The 20,048-nt window shown below is 42.0% G+C and overlaps 2 protein-coding genes across 2 annotated transcripts; one reads left to right on the forward strand and one right to left on the reverse strand.

Annotated features, from left to right (window-relative positions):
- Positions 1-1,404: 1,404 nt before the first annotated feature.
- Positions 1,405-11,947, reverse strand: spata18 (spermatogenesis associated 18). The gene is made up of 12 exons (XM_012851483.3): positions 11,637-11,947; positions 7,333-7,438; positions 7,122-7,237; positions 6,875-6,993; positions 6,700-6,795; positions 6,493-6,627; positions 4,615-4,846; positions 4,260-4,418; positions 3,055-3,230; positions 1,930-2,053; positions 1,768-1,836; positions 1,405-1,532 (listed from the first exon to the last, which is right to left on the reverse strand). Exons 1-12 carry the CDS (start codon positions 11,721-11,723, stop codon positions 1,476-1,478), a joined length of 1,476 nt encoding a protein of 491 aa, XP_012706937.3. The 5' UTR covers positions 11,724-11,947; the 3' UTR covers positions 1,405-1,475.
- A 1,180-nt stretch (positions 11,948-13,127) lies between these two features.
- On the forward strand, positions 13,128-19,996 carry sgcb (sarcoglycan, beta (dystrophin-associated glycoprotein)). Its single transcript, XM_012851486.3, has 6 exons — positions 13,128-13,340; positions 13,937-14,146; positions 15,355-15,540; positions 15,646-15,837; positions 16,332-16,463; positions 18,218-19,996. Exons 1-6 carry the CDS (start codon positions 13,326-13,328, stop codon positions 18,413-18,415), a joined length of 933 nt encoding a protein of 310 aa, XP_012706940.1. The 5' UTR covers positions 13,128-13,325; the 3' UTR covers positions 18,416-19,996.
- The last annotated feature ends 52 nt before the right edge of the window (positions 19,997-20,048 follow it).

The raw sequence follows: 20,048 nt of genomic DNA on the forward strand, positions 1-20,048 counted from the left end.
TTTGCTCTTTTGCTGTGAATTGTTATTTAAATGAGACAAGATCTATGCCCCTAACACAAGCTTTCACAAGGACTTGCAACTGGTGACATTAAATAAGGTATAAGGAGGCAAATTCAACTGTGTGCATCCATAAGAATGTTGTTGTTTTTTGTCCTACGTTTTTTTTTGTTTTTGTGTTTTTTTTGCATAATTCTATTCATATTCTTCCATCAGTGTTGAGCCCTACGTGAGAACGCTGCATTGATTTCAGCTAAATCTGACAACCATGTTTGTGAAGAACGACAGAACCGATTTTCAAGTTCCAACAACATTCTGTGCAGGAAATGTGGCGTCACCTGCTGCTCTCATGCAGAAACTAAAGTAGCACTTTCTTCAACAATGCTTTTATTTTATTTTATTTTGTGAAATCCTGCAGAGAAAATGCAGGTTATTGATCAGCTGTGTTTTTACTGTCAGTGCACTTTTGTTAGTGAAAAACAATAATGCACCCCTGGATGGCATGTTTAAAACTGGTGTAGCATCCCCTGATGTTAAAAAGACAAGCTAGGACTGTAGGTGATAAATTCACACATTAATCAAGAACTTTGCAGATATTTTTTGAAACAAAAATGGTCGATCAGATCCGATTGGGAGTTGCCAAATTGCTATATTATAGTCATGCTGCAGGGACGAATCTTACAAGAAAGAATATATCAAAATAAAAGAAGTAATGAACGACAAATCAGAGCTGGAGAAAAACACAGCTCAACTATTTAATAACAAAACGAAGTAAATTCTCTAAGGGTAATTATAAGAACACTTTTTAACACAGCAGAATTCACATAATATTAGATAGAAAAAAAATTATATTATTGAAGTTACTGCCCAAACTAAGCATTAGTTTTATGTGCATATATATATATGCCTTGTAATGAAGGGAAACTACATTTATCTAATTAAGCCCTTTAAACACCACTCTAGATTTACAAAGTATTATTTTCTTGTTCTTAAGAAGAAGCAGATGTGGAACCTGTGATAACAGACATGTTAAGCAATATCAGATATTCAAGGACTACAGGATGTGAGGTCAGAACTGATAACTTTAGCACCAAAGAGTAACATCCTTCAGCTGCCCTTTCACAGGCTTTGGTGTCAAATAAAGAGAGGATGACTTTATAGATATGATTTTAACTGTATCAGACCATAATATCGTGGCCTGGTCTGAATAAAGCATATTGAGTTTCTCGATGCACCCCAGAATGCTGTAAAAAGAACCTGTGCCAGAGTAAATATAGCTGCAGTAGCTGCCTGGTTATATTTGCACCTTGTAAACTAGAAACAGCCCTCGGTTAGTAACCTTCTGTAAGATCCTGCCTCTTTCTGTGGTTGGAGCGGAACAGAACATACCGTAGAAATAAACAAAGCCGATCCCTAAGAGTTTATTTCACAAGCAGGAAGCGCAGGTGGACATCACCGCTGACCAATGAGGCGAGCGCTTACAGGTGACTGGCAGTGAGGCGGTCAGGAGACAGGCTTCTTTTGCTGTTAAATCTCTATAAAAAGAGAGAGAGAAAAAAGTGTTGATTAAAACTGTATCTATTTACAAATGCACATTCACTCAGATTCACCTCAATCAAACTGGGATTTCAGACAACATACCCTTGGAGCCGTGTGTGAGCCACGCGTGTGAGTGATTAGAAAGCATGCAAACATCTCTGTCAACAACATTCTTAGCTTTGACCACGATCTCATTGCTGGGTGGGACTCTCAGAGGTTATAAAGACTTACAAGACTGCGAGACGGGCTGAGTGACCGGGAGCGTACAGGGCTGGCACTTCGGCTCCTGCTTCTGCTCCACTAGACAAACAGGAACACACGCAGCACTTTATGCTGGATAGCTCTGCAGAGCCGCTTCTGCGTCAGTTTTCATCATCTTAAGAGGCAACTTACAGGTGCTGCTCTTCTGGTCACAGCCTCGCCTTTGACTACTACCGTGTTTCCTTCCACCAAGGCAGGCCACACGTGGTAGCCGACCAGAGGAGCAGTGAACTCAGAGTCAAAGCTGCGACGGTACCTGGAACAGAGACAGGAGATGTGAGTCTGCATGATGATGGGAGAGCTGAGGGAGACATCTGCTGGTTGGGTCATCATATACAGCATGTTGGTGAAGATTCTCAGTCATGCAGGTCATGATCAATCCAAAAAGGGTTACAAAAAAAATAAAACAAACCAACTTCAACCGAATGTCTTCAGCTTCAGAATAGAAGTCCGGTTGTTTTATTGTTTAACCTTTTTTTTTGGATCATCTTACTGTAGAAAAAAAAAAAGGACTGCAGTAGGATGGGGTAAGGGTGAGTCTGACTTTTTGTCACATGGTCCAAGTTGTCAAGTCAAAATTACCCAAGGGCCAGTAAAATAACTAAATAAATAATTTTGCATAGGGATTTTTTTTTTACCTGCCCGACAAAATATGAACATGTAATATTAGTCATATTTTCTGTGGGAAATGACTGTGTAAAATGTAAATCATTGTAGGTACAACACTTACGAAGTGTTTTGCGTATTTGCCTCAATGAAAGGTCGCCCAGTTTGCTGATTATTTTGGGCTTGATTGCAAAGATTGTTCCCTGTTTTCATCAGTGAGAACAGGATTTGGGTCAGACGCTTGCTGTATTTGGCCTCCTTTACTAGATTAATTTAAAGCGTAATTTGGTGCACCAAAGTCTGCATTTGAATAAAGGTCATTGGTTAGATGTGATCCTATTATCTATGAAATTATAGAGAATGTAAAAGACAAATAATTGGGTGTTATACCTTACATTTTAAATTGGATTTGAACTTGTCTGTAATAATTTTGTCGCAATAAAAAAAAAAAGTCTACATCTGCATCAACCTGTGCTGGTGGGTCAAATCATTCCTGCACTGCAGTTGGGGGCTGCAGTAAATTAGTCCAAGGGCCAGAAATGGCCCTCAGGCCACACTATGGACACCCCTGGACTAGACTAACCCCTCAGACTCACCCTACTCTTATAAGGCAGAGTGTTACTACAAACAGAACAGCTACACGGTACTAACTTGGTGTCGTTGTATAGTTCGCCATCACTGGCAAAGGCCAAGTCAAGAGGTGGATCCAGTGTCTGCATGGCAAAAGCCACCCGGCAGGTCTCTCTGATCAGGGGACTGATGAGACTGAAGTCCACATCTGGAGGGTAGGAGATCAGGCGGTTCACGTTCATAGCGTTGATCACGTCCTGAGAAAAGGAAAACACGGTAAGATGCAGTGCCCTAAAGGTATTTCTGCCACTACATGGTGTTCCCAGTGTTCTACAAATTAAAACTCGGAGTGCTGTGATGTGCATTTGTATTTCACCTTCGTTACTCTGATCCCCCTACATAACATCCAGTGAAACCAAGCCCTTCAGAGGTCATCTAATGAATAAATGCAGCCCAGCTTTGTGTATTTTAATCTCAGCTTAGACACAGCTGTTCTATGAGCACGGCAATACGTGGCGCCAAGTGTTTTCATGCAGGAGAAGTAGCCAGGTCATTTTTGATATTCGGTGGCAGCATCATGCTGTGGTGATGCTTTCCTCATTCACAGGGGATCTGTTCCGACTATTTGTCTGTCCGCCTCACGCTCGGCAAATTTAGCATTTATGGAAAACTGCTGAGAAGAAAATGATAGGATGTCCTGTTTAAAGGTCGCCACCAGCCATGTGGGGCATGTATGACAAGAAGGTGGTGTGGTGAGACGGGAACAAAACATATTTTATTTATTGATATTGTTTTTTACCGACATGCAGAACACCAAGTGTGGCTGAAAATAACATTTTCCATCATCCCTGTGGTGAAACAGGATGGCGGCAGCATTGTGCTGTGGGGATGCTTCTCTTCAGCAGGGACAGGGAAACTACTCAGAGTTGATGGGAAGATGGATGCAGCTATATATGGATGCAGAAGGCTTGAAACACTGATTAAGGTGATTTAGATCAAATGTTTGTGTGTTATTGTGGCCCAATCAGTCTCCAGACCTAAATCTGATTGAGAATTTGTGTCAAGACTTGAAAATCGCTCTTCAGAGATGCTCTCCATCCAAGCTGACTGAGCTACAGTTATACTGGGAAGAATGGACATTTTCACACTAGAGACGCCCCTAATGATACCACCTCACAAGTATGCACTATTCTATGTTTGTCTATCATATACTATCCCAATAACATAACCTAAAGACGCACACACACAGATCCTGTATTTGTTCATAGGAGATGACGTTAACTTACGTTGACACTGCTTTGAACATCATAGAGGTCCAGGTTTCTGACGATGTAGTCCACGGCGGCGTCCTCCAGACTCTCTGGACCAAAGTGGGAAGCGGACAAAGTCTTTCTCACTCGCAGCTTGAACTGACGGTAGGCCAGCTTTGCTCGTTGGAAGGACTCCTAAAACAGACAAGACAAACACATGCATACAGTGCTCCTGCGGTGTAAAACACAGCGACACTGGACAAAAAACAAGAGCGCAAAACAAAGAAGGTTGCAGAAGATGTTTAGCTGCTGTGCTCTAAGTTTGCCTATTTCTTTTCCTCCTTTTGTCTACATGCACATGCTTTGCTGAAATTCAATGTAGGTATTGCACCATGGCCGCGATGAAGATAATTCTCTGGACCATCTCCAAGTCTGGGATGTAGCGTCGAAGCAGGCTCTGTGCCTCCAGGCGCTCCACGGCGTACAGATCCCCAAAACGTGAGACGAGGCGAGCGTGGCGCGAGGAGTTGGTGAGCTGGGCTCTGGTGGGCGACTCGCTCCTCAGCGGGCTGGATGATCGGCTGAGCCTGGGCAGAGGGCTCGGAGAGCGGCTTCTGACCAACCTGAGAGGTGGAAACAAAAACACCAGCTTCACCTACAGTGCCTTGCAAAACAAAACCTCTTGAACCTTTTAGCAATTTGTCAGACAACCACAAATGTCTTGTGTGGTTCATTGGGGTTTTATGTGATAGACTAACACAAAGCCGCAAATGATTGGGAAGCAGAAGGGAAATACATGGATTCTGAGCTTGGTTCCTGGGTCTGATTGTGATTGGTTAGGAGGATGTAATTACTGTAGTATTAACATACATGGCTTGAATGCAAAAGGAAGGAAAACTGTTCTTCTATTGAACTTTTTATTGACCCTTTTTTCTATCATCGATATGCGTCAATCGATCGATGTGGTGTGACCATATACCCATCCAAATTAAACATTATCAAGGTGCCTAAATGAACAAAGTCTGAAATCAGAAAACATTTACAACTGTTTACCCTCAGGTGCAAGATAGAATCACATGTTGCATTATGAGTCGTATTTTTGCCATTGAACACATTAGCTAATTTAGTCTTAAAATTTAAACACATCTATCTATCTATCTATCTATCTATCTATCTATCTATATATATATATATATATATATATATATATATATATATATATATATATATATATATATATATATATATATATATATATATATCGCTGGAGATAGGCACTGGCACCCCCCGCGACCCCATGAGGGATTAAGCGGTTTGGAAAATGGATGGATGGATGGATATATATATATATTGTTCTTGAATTATCATCCAGCCCTAAACCCAGGACAACACCCAGAGCTACACGGGTGGGCTCAAAACATATTAATTGCTTAGAATGGCCCAGTCAAAGTCCAGAGCTATTTACAGTCAACGTTATATCTTGAAAGTTTATGTTTCCTGACTCTCTTCATCCAATCTGATTAAACTTGAGCTTTTCAGAAAAGATGGATGGACATATATTTCAGCCTGTCACTCGGAGTAAATTTGAATATTATTGAAAATGTTATTTATAACAATAACTCTATTGACTAAGTGAAACACATACAACTTAATTACACACAGACGTTTTAAAACCTTTATTTCTGTTAATTATAATAATTTTCCACATATATATTGTTATGTAATATATATCAATGAACTTTCCGCTTACAGCTAGTGAAAGCACAACATTTAAGACTAGAATATTTCATCAGACCAATCAAAACATATGATATATAGAAATATGAGGTTAATTAAAAGTATGTCTAATACCTGCTTAAAGGCTGTTATTTTTAAAAGGTACTTTTAACCTGAACTTTTTTCTTTGAACACGACTGTAAGTGTGCAAATCTGGCAGACACGTGCTCCAAAAGACTTGCAGCTTTAATTGCAGCCAAATGTGGTCCTACAAAGTGCTGACTCTGGAGGGCTGATTATACAAAGCATGCAGATGCCACACCTTTCAGATCTTAACCTGGGAAACACAGTTGTGAAGCACATAAAGGTGTCCTTACATTCACACACTACTTTGTGTTGGTCTGTCACCTAAGGGGCCAACGAAAGGATATGAGTTTTCTGACTGTAACAAGTCCAAATGTGCAAAAACTCAATGGGTGTGAACATTTATACGAGGCAGTGCATGCAGGACACCGCTGAATGGCGTACAATGTTTGCATGTCCGTAGCTGTACCTCTCTTGCAGCATGGCCTTCTCGGAGTTCAGATAAGACACTTCATCCTTCAACAGCTGAATTTGTCGCTCGTAGTCACCCAGAGCCTCCAGCTTCCTCCTGTAGATCTCCACCTGCTCGTTTGCACAACGCAAACTAAAACACAAGGTTCATTTGTATGAATAGGAAAGCAGGTGTAGCGTAATGCTGCTGAACGACACCACCCACTCTGCTTTTAGCTGCAAGATTTCGTCCTCGGTGGCGAGTAGGGTGGTCGTCGACTTGCTCTTTGTGTCGTCCAGCTCCTTCTGAGCATCCATGAGTCTGGTAAAAAATAAAAACAAAATAAAAAAAACAAAAAGCCCTCTCAAACATCAGCTGTATGATAGATAATATGACCCACTCTGCGGTGACCGACTCCAGCTGGAGGCGGGTGGAGCTCAGCCGAGCCTCCATATTCTGCATGTCGCTCTCATGGGAGAAAGAGAGCTCCCTGATCTTTCTGTCCTTCTCTGCTGAATCCTGATGGTGACAAAAGGCAAGTCATCGATGCTACCGCAGAGCCACGATAAAGCGGTGGATCACAGGGACGACTTTACGATGGTATCATTAAACGGCATGAAAGCAGCGTGGATGACCAGTGGTGAGACCTGGAGGAGCTGCAGATCGCTGTCGTCTGTGACAGAGGGCCTCCAAACGGAGAAACAGTTTCCAAGCCAAGGCAGGAGGCGCGTTTTGAGAGTGTCAGCGCCAGCATAGTGACCGCCTGGTTCGTGACAAAAGATGTTAAGGTCGTCTTTCAAAGACGAGGTTTGACGTTTTTGAGAAATGCGCTTCTCGAGCAGCCGATGTGGAGCTCACCCTCAGCTGCAGCGCGGTTTAGGATGGCAAACAGCTGGCCTTGGATCCTGGCAGTGAGTTCAATCAGCTCACAACATCTGTCCAGATTCTGGTCACAGGAAAACACCTGGATACAGACAAACTTTAACACTTCAGGTGTTATGCTGGAGAGTCCGTTTAATATGCCTAAGAACCCACCTTTAGTCCATCCATCCATCCATTTTCTGACCCGCTTAGCAGCCCCACACTTAGTCTTTATTTTAAAATATATATTTCTGTATAGAAATTGGGTCTGTTGTTCCTGTAAACTGCCTTGGGACGTTATTTGTTGTGCGTCAGCTTGTATAAATTAATTCAATGAATTAAACTGAATTAAATAGCCACAGGAAGTAGGAAACTCTGAAGACAGCAGATGACAATAACAGCTTAACATTAACTTTACTGAAGCTGAAGAAAACACACATTTTCTTTAGGAAGTGGCTGACTCATTAACTGTGGCACTGCTGAAGAAGATGACAGAAAGAAAAGGACAGAACAGTTGAAACTAATGCTACTGTAACAGCAAGCAGGCTTAAATCTGAGGCAAACGGACATCCGATCAGGTTTTCTGAAAGCGTTTCTACACCTTTCCCGAGGTTTTTGTCAGTTCAGGCGACTCACACTAGAGCGTCCTGCAGTTGGAGCGCTGCTGCTTTTAAGGCCACCCTCCTAGACGCATTACAGGTCAGATGCTAATTAATGACCCACCCGTCCCAATCCACAGCCTCAAACGACCCAGGATAGTGACAGTGACAGTGACAGTTGTCGAAACATTTTCAGAAAAATTTAGTCAAAGTCCAGTTGCCTCAGATTTAAGCCCATTTGCTGTTGTGGTGACCGGATAACTGAGAATTTGCACAGACATAATGCTATTGCACTAAGAAGCCCTTAGTTAGAAGTTAGAAAAGAACACACATCAGCTGTTGCCTTATTTCACCGCAGGCAGTTTGACCAAAATGATTTAGGAAATGGACTCTTTAGATTGAGTTCTCACACTCTACTAAACAACCAACACACACGGAAAAGAAATATCCTCATTAACACGCCTGTATGTTCCAAGCTTGTTGCATCCAAATCTCCATCAAAATATCTCTTAATATTTTTAAAAGTTATTGGACTGCTTATGAGTGATTTGTTCTTTTAATGTTTTTTGTTTGTTTGTTTTTCTCCCGCGTTGGCAGACATTTTGGCAAATAATAAATGCAGTCTGCTTAATAAATTTAAGCGGGTCTGTTAAAAGAAGGTCAAAATTAGTATTAAACATGTTGACTTTTTTTTCAGTAAATATATTTCTAGTATTTGAGTTAAAATTAATTTGCATTGGGTATTGGTAACAACCCAAGCTATCCACACAAAGAAATCAAAAACAAACTGGATGGGTAATGGGAATAAAAAGCAGAGGTGTTTGCTTGTGGCCCCCACCAGGGGGCACCAAAGCTGCATGTTCAGCCTCATCTAAGGAGAATGAATGTCCTGTCTTTATCTGAAGCTGTCTCATGTACTGGCTGATGCAGCAAATGCTTCAATAGATGCCATCAGCTACTTTAGCAATGTACAGAAATGGTGCAGCCTTCTTTCAGGAGCCCCACAAAAATGGGCAATCCTAAGGGAAAGCCTCACTGTTCAACTCAAGCCTTGTGGGACAGCCATGTTAACATAATGAAACAGCAGGCCTCTCGTATAGGGGAGGCATTATTGGTGGTGGAAAAAGTGACAGATCCTCCAACCAAGCTTGAAGCCCAAGGTCTGGTACAAAAAGTGGGGTCATACCAGTTTCTTATTAGCACAGCGGTATGGAATGACATTGTAAACCATGTGAACCATGGCAGCAAGCTCCTGCAGTATGCCAATAAGTCTTGATGTGACCGCTGACAACCTCACTAAGGCAAAAACTTCTTTAACTCCAGAGAAACTGGCTTCGCTTCAGCTCAGGACTCCGCTGACTTATGTGAGAAAATGAATGAGGAAGCTGTACTTAAAGAGAAAAGACCAAGGAACACACAAAAAAAAACAGTTTGCCTATGAAGCCCCAGAAGAGCCTATCAGACTGGACGATCAGGAATTGTGCATCCAAAAAAAGAGGTTCATCCACGAAAAACATTTACAGAGAGAGGATCTTCTCGAAGGTGAAGCTCATCAAGACCTACCTGTGGTCCCCCATGGGACAGGATCGCCCCCCTGCTCCTGCAATAATCAGCATCAACCATGAGATGGACAAGTCACTAATGACTTTTTAAGTAAAAAAGCCAGGGAGCAGACATTTTGAGGCCCAATCACCGACTCTTATCTGTGAATAAACTGGTATTATTTCTTTGTTTATTATATCGGGTGTTATGCTCATTTGAGTCTGTGCTGTTGAATAAGCATCGTTTTTAGTGTTGGTTTGTCTTCATTGTTGCACTTTGAAATTGATGCAGGTTTGTAGTATTTTGCTTTTTAAAGCAAAAATGTTTTATGTAAAAAGTCAAAATCTGTTTTATTTATTGACAGAGGGTTGTTTTCTTTGCATTATAGTTGAATTCTCAGTTTAGCTTACCCAAGTGGCTAAATTTAAGATGTTTAATTTAAACTGTAGCCTTTTTTTGCTTGTAAGGTGTAACAGATTGTGGCATCTTAGTAAGCCATCTAATGGTTTAGGAATCTTTTAGTTGTAGGATCCCCCACACATCATCTTGCTTAGTATTGAAAACAGGAAGAATAGGATGTTCAAAAAGGTATAAAAAGCCAAGAAACCAGCTGAAATCCGACAGGGTGTAGACAACATTTCTGGTGTGCAAGTCCTTATTAGCTGCCTTAATATTAACTGATAGCATTTAAACGTTTCTCGTCACCAAAGTGTTGCACTTATTGGAAAGATTAATGAAAGCAAAGAAAGCAAAAAAATAAATAAATAAATAAATAAATCTTATTATTGAAAAAAATAAGACACCATGTTTGGAGGAAGAATGGTTTTGCACGTCAGAGCAAAAACACCATCCCAAAGGAAAAGTTGCAGGAAGGGAAAGATCATGGTAAGAACCTGAAGATAAAAGGAGCATGGCTTTCCATGAAAGACGATAGTCCCGAGCAAACACATATGTAAATAAGCTCTTGACTGGTTTCCGATTTCTGTTTAAGTAAAACTGTTAGAATGGTCCAGTCTATCAGCTAACTTGTAATCAAGTGAAATCTATGTAAAGGACTGACGATCAAAGCTTACAGAAAGGGCCAACAACCTTTAAGATTATATTATATAGTTTATGTGGAAGAATGGGTCAAAACCTGAGTAACACATACATTAAACAATATAGTTTAGACATCTTAAAGTTGTCGTTACCAACAAAGGCTTTGCCACAAGTTATTTCATAAATAAATATGTTCAATATTTATTCTGAGAGTCATTCAAAGTTTTTCTCATAACATCATTTGTTTCGATGTCTTTTTATGTGTGGATCACTTGGGTTGGCTTCCATCATCATGTCAATGTCCCTATTTGAAATATTTAAACTATAAAAAAAAGTTGACCTGTTCACTACTTACTTTACACACGTGTTGCTCGTAAAAGGCTGAACTGACTAAGTTTCCTTTGTTGTTCTTCATATTTTATTATACTGGAACATGTTGAACAGATATATTTAGAATGCTAATGAAATGAACAGCAAGAAAGGCAGTTCACGTCCCATTGTTGGAAACGCCATAAAAGCCATTATTTACCACGTTTAAGCTTTCTTGGAAGAGGATTCCCACTTTATTTATTTATTTATGTTATTTATTTTATTATTTTTGCTCTCTCTCTGTGTAAGGTAGGCCTACATGGGCAAATAGAAACCTCCTAAATCCCAAACACTTGTGCCACAGACTATCTGCTGTTCTTGTCGTATTCCTACAGGAAACAAACGGGAGAGGAAGCATCTCAACAAAGAAAACATCTTTGGAACGGCCCGGCCGTTGCCATGGCGATCAGCGTCCACGGCAACCAAACTCTACAGAGAAATCACTGTTAATAAATAAAGTAATTCCTTTACTGCGATATTAAAAAATGCAATTCACTTTAAGAACCCTCTCCCTAACTCAAATTACAAATTCTAAACATAATTAATCAACACATCTTCTCTTCGACAGAATTAACATGTATCACTGGGAGATGGCGGTATTTTAGGCCTCTTGTCAGTTTGATTAAATGTGCAAAAAGAGCACACAACTAATAAATAAAAGTGGAATAAGTGAAATCAATATGCAGGCCAGGTAAGAGCACCCGAAGTGCTGTGGTCAGATTTAGGTCGATCGTGACTTATTGATGAACTTACATGGTAGTCTCTGTGCCAGCTCTCAAGTTTGTCCTGTAAGACGGTGAATGAAGATGTGTGGGTCAATCTCCTTAAAGTATCGGCCATGTCCGTCCAAATGAACCAACTAATCCCAGGAGGTCTGAAGATTTGAAGGAGGAGGAGCGGGGAGGAAGCTTGATCCGCTGTAGTAGAAATTCCTACAGCTTTCGCCTCCTGCCAAACAGATGCCGACCAGCGCCTGTGGCAACCAAGCGAGGACAGAACAGAAGTACACGCACGGAGCTGCTGCGTAAACACTCCTGGCGGACGACGCGGCCTCAGCTGCGCTCTTCTGCGGGTGCTGCGTCTCCGTGACGTCATGCTGTCAAACGAAACCAGACGGCTGAAGAGTAAACCCGAGGAAACATGAAACAGGGTGGCAGATATGTCCGTCTGATGTAGATCTATGTGCCAGCACTGGATCCAATCCGATTATACTTCCCCTCATTAAGACTTAATGAACACAATTAAATGGACACGACGAAACCCCTATTTCTGCGTTCACAACGCCAGGCGCATCAAGAGTGATTTTTAACTAACTAACTAACTAACTAACTAACTAACTAACTAACTAACTAACTAACTAACTAACTAACTAACTAACTTACTAATAATATGTAAGTAATACAATTATAATTAACTGACTAACAAAATAAAATAACCAATAATGATCATTATGATAATGATACTACTACTACTACTACTACCACTACTGCTACTACTAATGATGATAATAATATTAATAATAATAAAGGTTAAAGTATAATAATAATAATAATAATAATAATAATAATAATAATAATAATAATAATAATAATAATAATAATAATATTAATAATAATAATAATAGTAACAATAATAATAATAATAATAATAAAAATAATAATAATAATAATAATAATAATAATAATAATAATAACATCATGCATATTTATCATTATTAATTATAATAATAATGCCGAAAACTTAGAGGTGTGAAAAGCCTACAGGTAGTGTTCATGGGGCAATACAGACACTAGGCCTACAGGTGAAATACTGATGCAAACACACTTTAACCTTTATTATTATTATTATTATTAGTAGTAGTAGTAGTAGTAGTAGTAGTAGTAGTAGTAGTAGTAGTAGTAGTAGTGTAAATGAACACCGGATCAATATCTATCTATCTATCTATCTATCTATCTATCTATCTATCTATCTATCTATCTATCTATCTATCTATATCTATATCTATATCTATCTATATATATATATATATATATATATATATATATATATATATATATATATATATATATATATATATATATATATATATATATATATAAAGTTATGGAGACAGTTTTAGTTTTCCTGTGGAAAACATGAATGGCGGAGTTTTCCGTGTGGGACCATCCTGCTGCCATTGGCTGCCTCAGCATGGAGCAGACCATCTTTTATATTCGGCGCAAACGCGTCAGCGACGCGTAAATGGGCTAATAGGAAAGCAGTGCGTGTTGTCTTTGGTTAGGCTCTTCACAGAGTTTCTATTTAAAACATTACAGGGGAATTATCCGCCTGTCCGCAGCTCAGCGCGGACCTATCATCCACCTTCGTCAGCGAAGGTTGGTCCGTCCTCGGCTCTGCCACCAGCAGCAGCAGCAGCAGCGGCGCACAGGAGGGAGGGTCAACATGGCGTCCGAGGAGGTCCGTTATGTCCTCGATCTGCTCTTATTCTCACAGCTTGTTGGGAGAGTTCCGCGGGAATCGCTCTTATTGCAATAATGTTCCGCTCTAAGCAGTTTATTGGAGCGTTTTGCCCCTGCTGTCGGTGGAAATATCAGTGCGGCCAAAACGAATGCTGGCCTCCGCGTCGATGTTTTTAGGGCATTAAATTAGTTTTGTGTTATTATTTTCGACCGGCTGTTTGGAAACGACGTTGTTTTTGCTGTTAAAACGGGACGCAGGCTGCATGTTTGTGAAAGAAAGGGCTGTGTCTCGTCGCTGAACGGGAGTGTAGTTTATTTTTAGTCATGACAACAGACAGGCTGTCTCTGAGCCTGGCCATTCAGACTAAATGGGCTTTTAAACTAAACTTCCGCCATTAAGAAAGCTTATTTTATGTATCCTGGTTGTGCAAAACACGAATAAATCAACATCAACATGTCTTGTCTGTTCAGACTTGTTAAAATGAGGTTTTAAAGCAAAGGATATCTCCGTGACCTGCGTAATTTGGATGAGTCGCTGATTGGCTGTAGCAGATACTGCAGTTCACTGTGCGTTTCTCCACTGCTTCCCTGCAGGAGAGCTCCAACGGCCCTGTGAAGAAGTCCATGCGGGAGAAGGCCATAGAGAGGCGCAGCGTCAACAAGGAGCACAACAGCAACTTCAAAGCGGGCTATGTACCCATAGAAGAAGAGCGTCTTCATAAGACGGGGCTGAGGGGACGCAAGGGGAACATGGCTGTGTGCATCATTGTGCTCCTCTTCCTTCTCGCCTTGATTAATCTCATTGTAAGTCTCTCAGCCTGATTCAGATGCCATGCAAAGATATTAACCCCGCTGGTCCCATCCTACCAGAGCCCCTCCTTCCAGATGATTGCCGTGTCCTCCTCATAGCTCGTGCCAAACGGCACTTTTGAAGTTTTTCGTTCAGCGCTGGCTTTTGGGCTTGACTAATAGCTGTCCTGTCGGCAGATTCCCGCAGCCGAGGCCATGATCTCTGCAGCTCCTCCAGAGTGTCTGCCAGGCCTCTTGGCCGCGTCTCTGATTTAACGGTCACGTTTCCCCAGGTTGATGGGCACATATTGGCATGTTTGTAGATGTGCCATGACCTTCCCATTGTCAGATGGTGGACTAAACAGCGCTCCGTGAGACGTTCAAAGCTTAGGACACTGCTTAAGGGGGAGTCAGAGGGAGGGGGAAACTCGTTGCAACGTTTCCTTTCACTTTGCTCATATGAACTATTTTAAACTCTCTTTTATAAAAATCCCTCCAAAATACAGTGAGGTTTGGTGCTGGTAGTGGGAAAACATTAACCTGACACTAGCCAAATGAATTTCGCTCCGCCTAGCTCCACTCATCCATCTGGGACTGATCCATAGGAACGGCGTTTCAGAAGGCTGGGCCTTATCAAAAATCCTTGCATATGATTGGATAAGCCACTTGTCTGTCATCTTTATCAACGTGCTATTTCATCCTCTCACACTGAAGCTAACCCGTGACACTGATGAGAGCGAGGCAGGAAAAAACAAAACTTGCCAAATCCGGTCGGGAGAAGGGCGAAAACATGGTTTCCACCAACAAAAGCCTTCAGAGGCGTTCTCTGATGTTCTTTTAATGAAACAATATCAGATAGATTGGACAACACGGAAGAAATAGCAGCATCAATGCTAACGCTTGCTTCCTCGATGCGAGCCGCCATTGCTATCTGAATCAAAACAGTCTCACGTTACGGTCGCTTCTCCACTACGTCACATCTATGAAACTACAGCGCTGCGTCCTGATTGGCTGGACAATAAAATTGGTTGAAGAAATCACTCTCTATGGGAGATGTCCCAGATGGATGTGAGTGAAGCTAGGTGGAGCTAAGCGGAACGAAATTCATCTGGCTCGTCATGTTAGGAAAATATGGGATTTGGTTTAATGCTTGTTCTCTGTCGCCGACTGCCTTACACAGCCTTAGTATGTCCGAAGCCTGATGCAACTCCGCTGTCCCTCAGATCACGCTGGTGATATGGACGGTGATCCGGATCGGCCCGAACGGCTGCGACAGCATGGAGTTCCACGAGAGCGGCCTGCTGCGCTTCAAGCAGAAAGCCGACATGGGAGTCGTCCACCCTTTGCACAAGAGCACGGTGGGAGGCCGCAAGGACCAGGACCTGGTCATCGTGGGTAACAACAATCCGGTGAGAAACAGATTACACGCTCTTGAGTTTTCCCAAGGGGGGACGACAGCGTCTGGAAAACCGCGCTAGAGCTTCTTCTCCTCTCTGTCATCGTGTCGTTAACAGGTCGTGTTCCAGCAAGGCAACACTAAGCTGAGTGTGGAAAAGGACAAGACGTCTGTCGTCAGCGACGTGGGCATATCCTTCACGGACCCTCGCACGCAGTCAACGTTCTTCAGCACAGACTTTGAAAACCACGAGTTCCACCTGCCCAAAGGGGTCAAAGTCCTCAGCGTGAAAAAGGCGTCCACTGAAAGGGTGTGTAGGATGCCGGCCTGTCTTCTGACAGTGCTCTGTAAAAATGTGATTCATCGCTAATTACATCAGTAATGGGTGGGTTTGCCAGCCTGTGCAGCAGGTGCTGCTGTTATTGCAGCCAGTGGCAGAAATGGGAAACCATGTTTCCAGACACGAATAGTCCCCAATAAGTCCGATCAAAGGCAAAAGAGCGCGAGGGTACATGTCGGAAGCATGCTGTCTTACAGCAGATACCAGCCGTCTCACCTGTAGCAAAAGAAAAATAGAAGATCGTCAACATTTTGCAAGTCATGTAATTGTTAACGGGTGAAAAAATTTAATTTCTTGCAAAAGTTGACAGCTGTTATCCAAATTAGTGAGGGAAAAATGAGAGGATGCACCTGTTGTCCTGATGCATTTAGTTGTTTTTCCCCCCTGGCAGAGCCTATGCAAACTCATGTTAACATGAGGAAACCACTTATCTGTCAGTGACATATTTTGATTTTGATTTTCAGATCACCAGCAGCGCAGCGTCTGATCTGAACATCAAGGGAGACAGCAAGGCCATCATTCGCGGCAATGAGGGCGTGAACATCATGGGCCGCACCGTAGAGTTTAAAATGGGCGGGGACATCGAGCTCAGGGCTGTAAGTATGACACATAATGACTTATACACTGCTTAGAAGCTCACATACCCTCATCTGGGCCATGAATTTCACCTTCATGCTGGGCTTGCGGTGATTCATTTCAGCAGCTCTTTTTTCACAGTGGGAGGATGACAATTCAATTTTATTCATATAGCGCCAATTCATGAAACATGTCATCTCAAGGCACTTTCCAAAGTCAAATTCCAAAGTCAAAAAAAGTCCTATCTAAGGAAACCCAGCTGGTTGCATCAAAGTCCCGACAAGCAGCATTCACTCCTCCTGAAAGAGAGTAGAGCCACAAGGAGAGTCGTCTGCATTGTTGATGGCTTTGCAGCAATCCCTCATACTGAGCAAGCATGAAGCGACAGTGGAGAGGAAAACTCCCCTTTAACAGGGAGGGAAAACCTCCAGCAGAACCAGAACTAGGCTCAGTATGAACGCTCATCTGTCTCGACCGACTGGGGGTTAGAGAAGACAGAGCAGAGACACAAAAAGCACAGAAGCACACAGTGATCCAGTAATCTGTTCTACATTAGATGGTAATAGCGGATGATCTGTCTTCCTTGGATGATGTCACAGTTAACAGAACGCCAGACCACAACACGCATCTTCAATAGATGTAAAGAAACAACCACCGGATGCACAGCCTTGGTTTCGCTGTGAATGAACGCCGTCCAAATTATGCACACAAGCTCAAGCGCAGACATATATACCCTAATTAATATTTTGTTCTAAATCTGGTATTAGCAGGTATCAACACGCTTCTAGCAGATCACTCTTGCGATCAGAAATATCTGAGATCAGTTAAGTTTGTTGGTTTGCTGGCACAGACTGGCCTTTTAAGCATAATCAACCAATTTCCCGTAAAAATTTAGGTCCAACCTTTCCAAAAGCCTAATGTTAGCCAGCTTTCTCCGGTCCGAAACCAGCTCAACACGTGTTTGGGAACATTATACTGTTGGAACTCCTGCCTGTGTCCAAGTTTCAACCATCTAGCCGTTAGCTTGATGTAAAAATAGAATAGTGTTATCTTGACTGCTCTGAATCTTGTTGTCCTAAAGCGGTTCGATCTTTTGTCTCAGCTCACCATGGAAGCTTTTCTGCAGTCGAGTTTGAGGGTGTCAATTTTGGAGCCGCGTTTTTGGTTGCCGCCCCGTCAGTCCATGTCAAAGTGAAATTACTGTGCGCAGTCACACCGGTGTTCCAGCTGTGTCCACTTTATGACAGCGGTGACACTTCCTCCACTGCTGTTGGCTGTTTTATACAATTTCTTACATCTGAGGAGGGCGGGGTCAGACGGTTAAAGCCTGGGCACAGCAACAGAGCAGTGCTTAAAGAACATCAGAACAGCTGCTGGAATGAATAGACTCGGCTAATATCAGGTTTTTGGAACGCTCTGACCTTACATATACTATTGATTTGTGGATTATGCTTGAAATCAGGGACCATGGATCTTTAAAGTCACCTAACTAATTTAAATTAAGTACTAAATCTGTTGAGATGCCACAATTATGCCAAAAAAATTGTGTGTTTACAAAACGCATTAATGAACAATAAAAAAGAAACAATTTCAAAGCCTGAATCTGAAGTCCAGTTCCTTGTTTATACCCACAAACTTTGGCAAATAAGATCTGATTCTGAAATGAATATTTATGGCCATAATAAGCGTAAGGAACCCGTTTCCGGTCACTGTATAAAGCCTAATACTGCAGGGTCTTGACAAGCGGATCCCGATGATGCTCTTCTCTTTGCAGGAGAACAGTATCGTGCTCAATGGGTCGGTCATGTTCAACGCTACACGCATTCCCAGCTCCACAGACGTGACCTTCAACGACGGCCTGGAGAGGTACAAGCTCTGCATGTGCGAAGACGGGACGTTGTTCCGCGTTCTGGTGAAGTTTCCGAACATGGGCTGCCAGATCTCAGACAACCCGTGCGGGAGACCTCACTAGCCCCGCCTGGCCCAACCGGTCGGTCCGCACGGAAAGCCCAACCAACCTGGTTTTGGTCCGACGCCGAAAACTGAGTTTACCAGACAGCTGAGGAGAGCTGTGTCTGCACTGTTACAAATCATCGCCCTCCGCCCAAAGATATTACTGTAGACGGTTAAAAAAAAACGAACGTGGCGTTTTATTCTTAGATTTGTCCACCTCTATGCTAAATTCACAAAAACTATTCTAAACAATGCTTCACGATGAAGGGTGATGCCACGGTTTACCCTGCTCGTTTGTGGCAATCAGAAACTGCAGTATTTATTTTCTGCGTCATCAGACGTTAATTCACAAAAGGGTTTGTCTTAAAAGTTTTGACCGGCTTCATTGAGACGTGATAATTATGACAATAGTGCTACTTAAACAATGTGCAGAAGCCGAGCTCGCCGCCATTATGTAAGACAGGCTGTTGTTGTCCTCTGTAGTGCTCAGTGAGAGAACTTCTCTTTCTGCACCCGTTCAGCTGTTTTTGATGCACGTGCCAACGGATTTAAAGGGATGGACTGTAATTTATATCGTACCTGGATTGCAGAGCTTTTCTACTGCAAACAAAGCCAAATTGTAAAACAGTGAGAGCGTGCGCTAAGCTACGGTGCGGATGAAGCGCCTTGCAAAAGTATTCATACCAGTTGAACTTTTCACACTTATCACCTTACAACTGCAAACCTTAATGGACCTCGTTAGGACTTTATGGGATAGTTTGAAATACCTTAGCAATACCTAGTAGAACTGCTGTTCACTACAAGTACAGCTGTGTGCCTTCACGGGGTTTGTTTCCACCAGCGTGAGACTGAATCTTTTGCCCGTTCTTCTTTGCAAAACAGCTCAAGCTCAGTCAGATTGGATAGAGATTCTCTGTTAGATTAGGCTGTGAACAAAAGATTTTCACCGGTATATGCAGTGTTGTTATTGTTGCTTTTTTTTTTTTTGCCAGAAACTGCATTTTGCATATAGACCAAAAAGTTCACTTTAGGTCTCATCTGACCAGATCGCCTGCTTCCTCATGTTAACTGTGTCCTTGTGGCACTCTGCGAACAGCACATAAAGTCTAGACTTGCCAAGTGCACTCCTAGCTGGCTCTAATTACTGCTTCAATGACATCTGAAGCTGACTTGTTGGTACTGGACTTTATTTGAGATTTGTATTTGGAAAATCAATATCATCTATTGTTTTCCTTCCGCTTCACAATTATCTGCTACTGTGCCTCAGGACAAGTCTATCAAATAGAATCCCAGTAAGATACATGGAGGTTTGTGGTCGGGACATGACAGGAAGTGGAAGGCTCAGCCGGCGGGAATACTTTTGCAAGGAGCTGTAAAATGCTAACTTCTTGACAAGCTAAGAGAGTTGAAAGTGGAAGCTCGATGGAGTGGTTTGAATTTTGTGCAATATATTATAAAAAGTTGAACCTTTGCTTTGGATTTCTGTGCCCTGCTCTGCAGCAGTATTGATGATGCTGAAACAGTTTGGAGCAGTTTGCAGACTTGTTGCTTTGGGTGAGAAATAACAGTTTATCATGTTTTGAAAAAAATAAATAAAATTTAAAAAAAAATCATCACGAGTTTGTTTTTCAATAAAGAAACTTCTTGCTGTG

The sequence above is a fragment of the Fundulus heteroclitus genome, chromosome 9 (assembly GCF_011125445.2).
Source record: "Fundulus heteroclitus isolate FHET01 chromosome 9, MU-UCD_Fhet_4.1, whole genome shotgun sequence".
In the NCBI taxonomy this organism is placed as follows: Eukaryota; Metazoa; Chordata; class Actinopteri; order Cyprinodontiformes; family Fundulidae; genus Fundulus; species Fundulus heteroclitus.

Coding starts and splice junctions, on each gene's coding strand:
- sgcb (XM_012851486.3), top strand. Junction 14,147..15,354: donor TCGCCTTGATTAATCTCATT/GTAAGTCTCTCA, acceptor GCTGTCCCTCAG/ATCACGCTGGTGATATGGAC. Junction 15,838..16,331: donor AAAAGGCGTCCACTGAAAGG/GTGTGTAGGATG, acceptor TTTGATTTTCAG/ATCACCAGCAGCGCAGCGTC.
- spata18 (XM_012851483.3), bottom strand. CDS start 11,723: ATGGCCGATACTTTAAGGAGATTGACCCACACATCTTCATTCACCGTC. Junction 7,439..11,636: donor GCTGGCACAGAGACTACCAT/GTAAGTTCATCA, acceptor GTCTGTATCCAG/GTGTTTTCCTGTGACCAGAA. Junction 6,994..7,121: donor GCGATCTGCAGCTCCTCCAG/GTCTCACCACTG, acceptor TGTCACCATCAG/GATTCAGCAGAGAAGGACAG.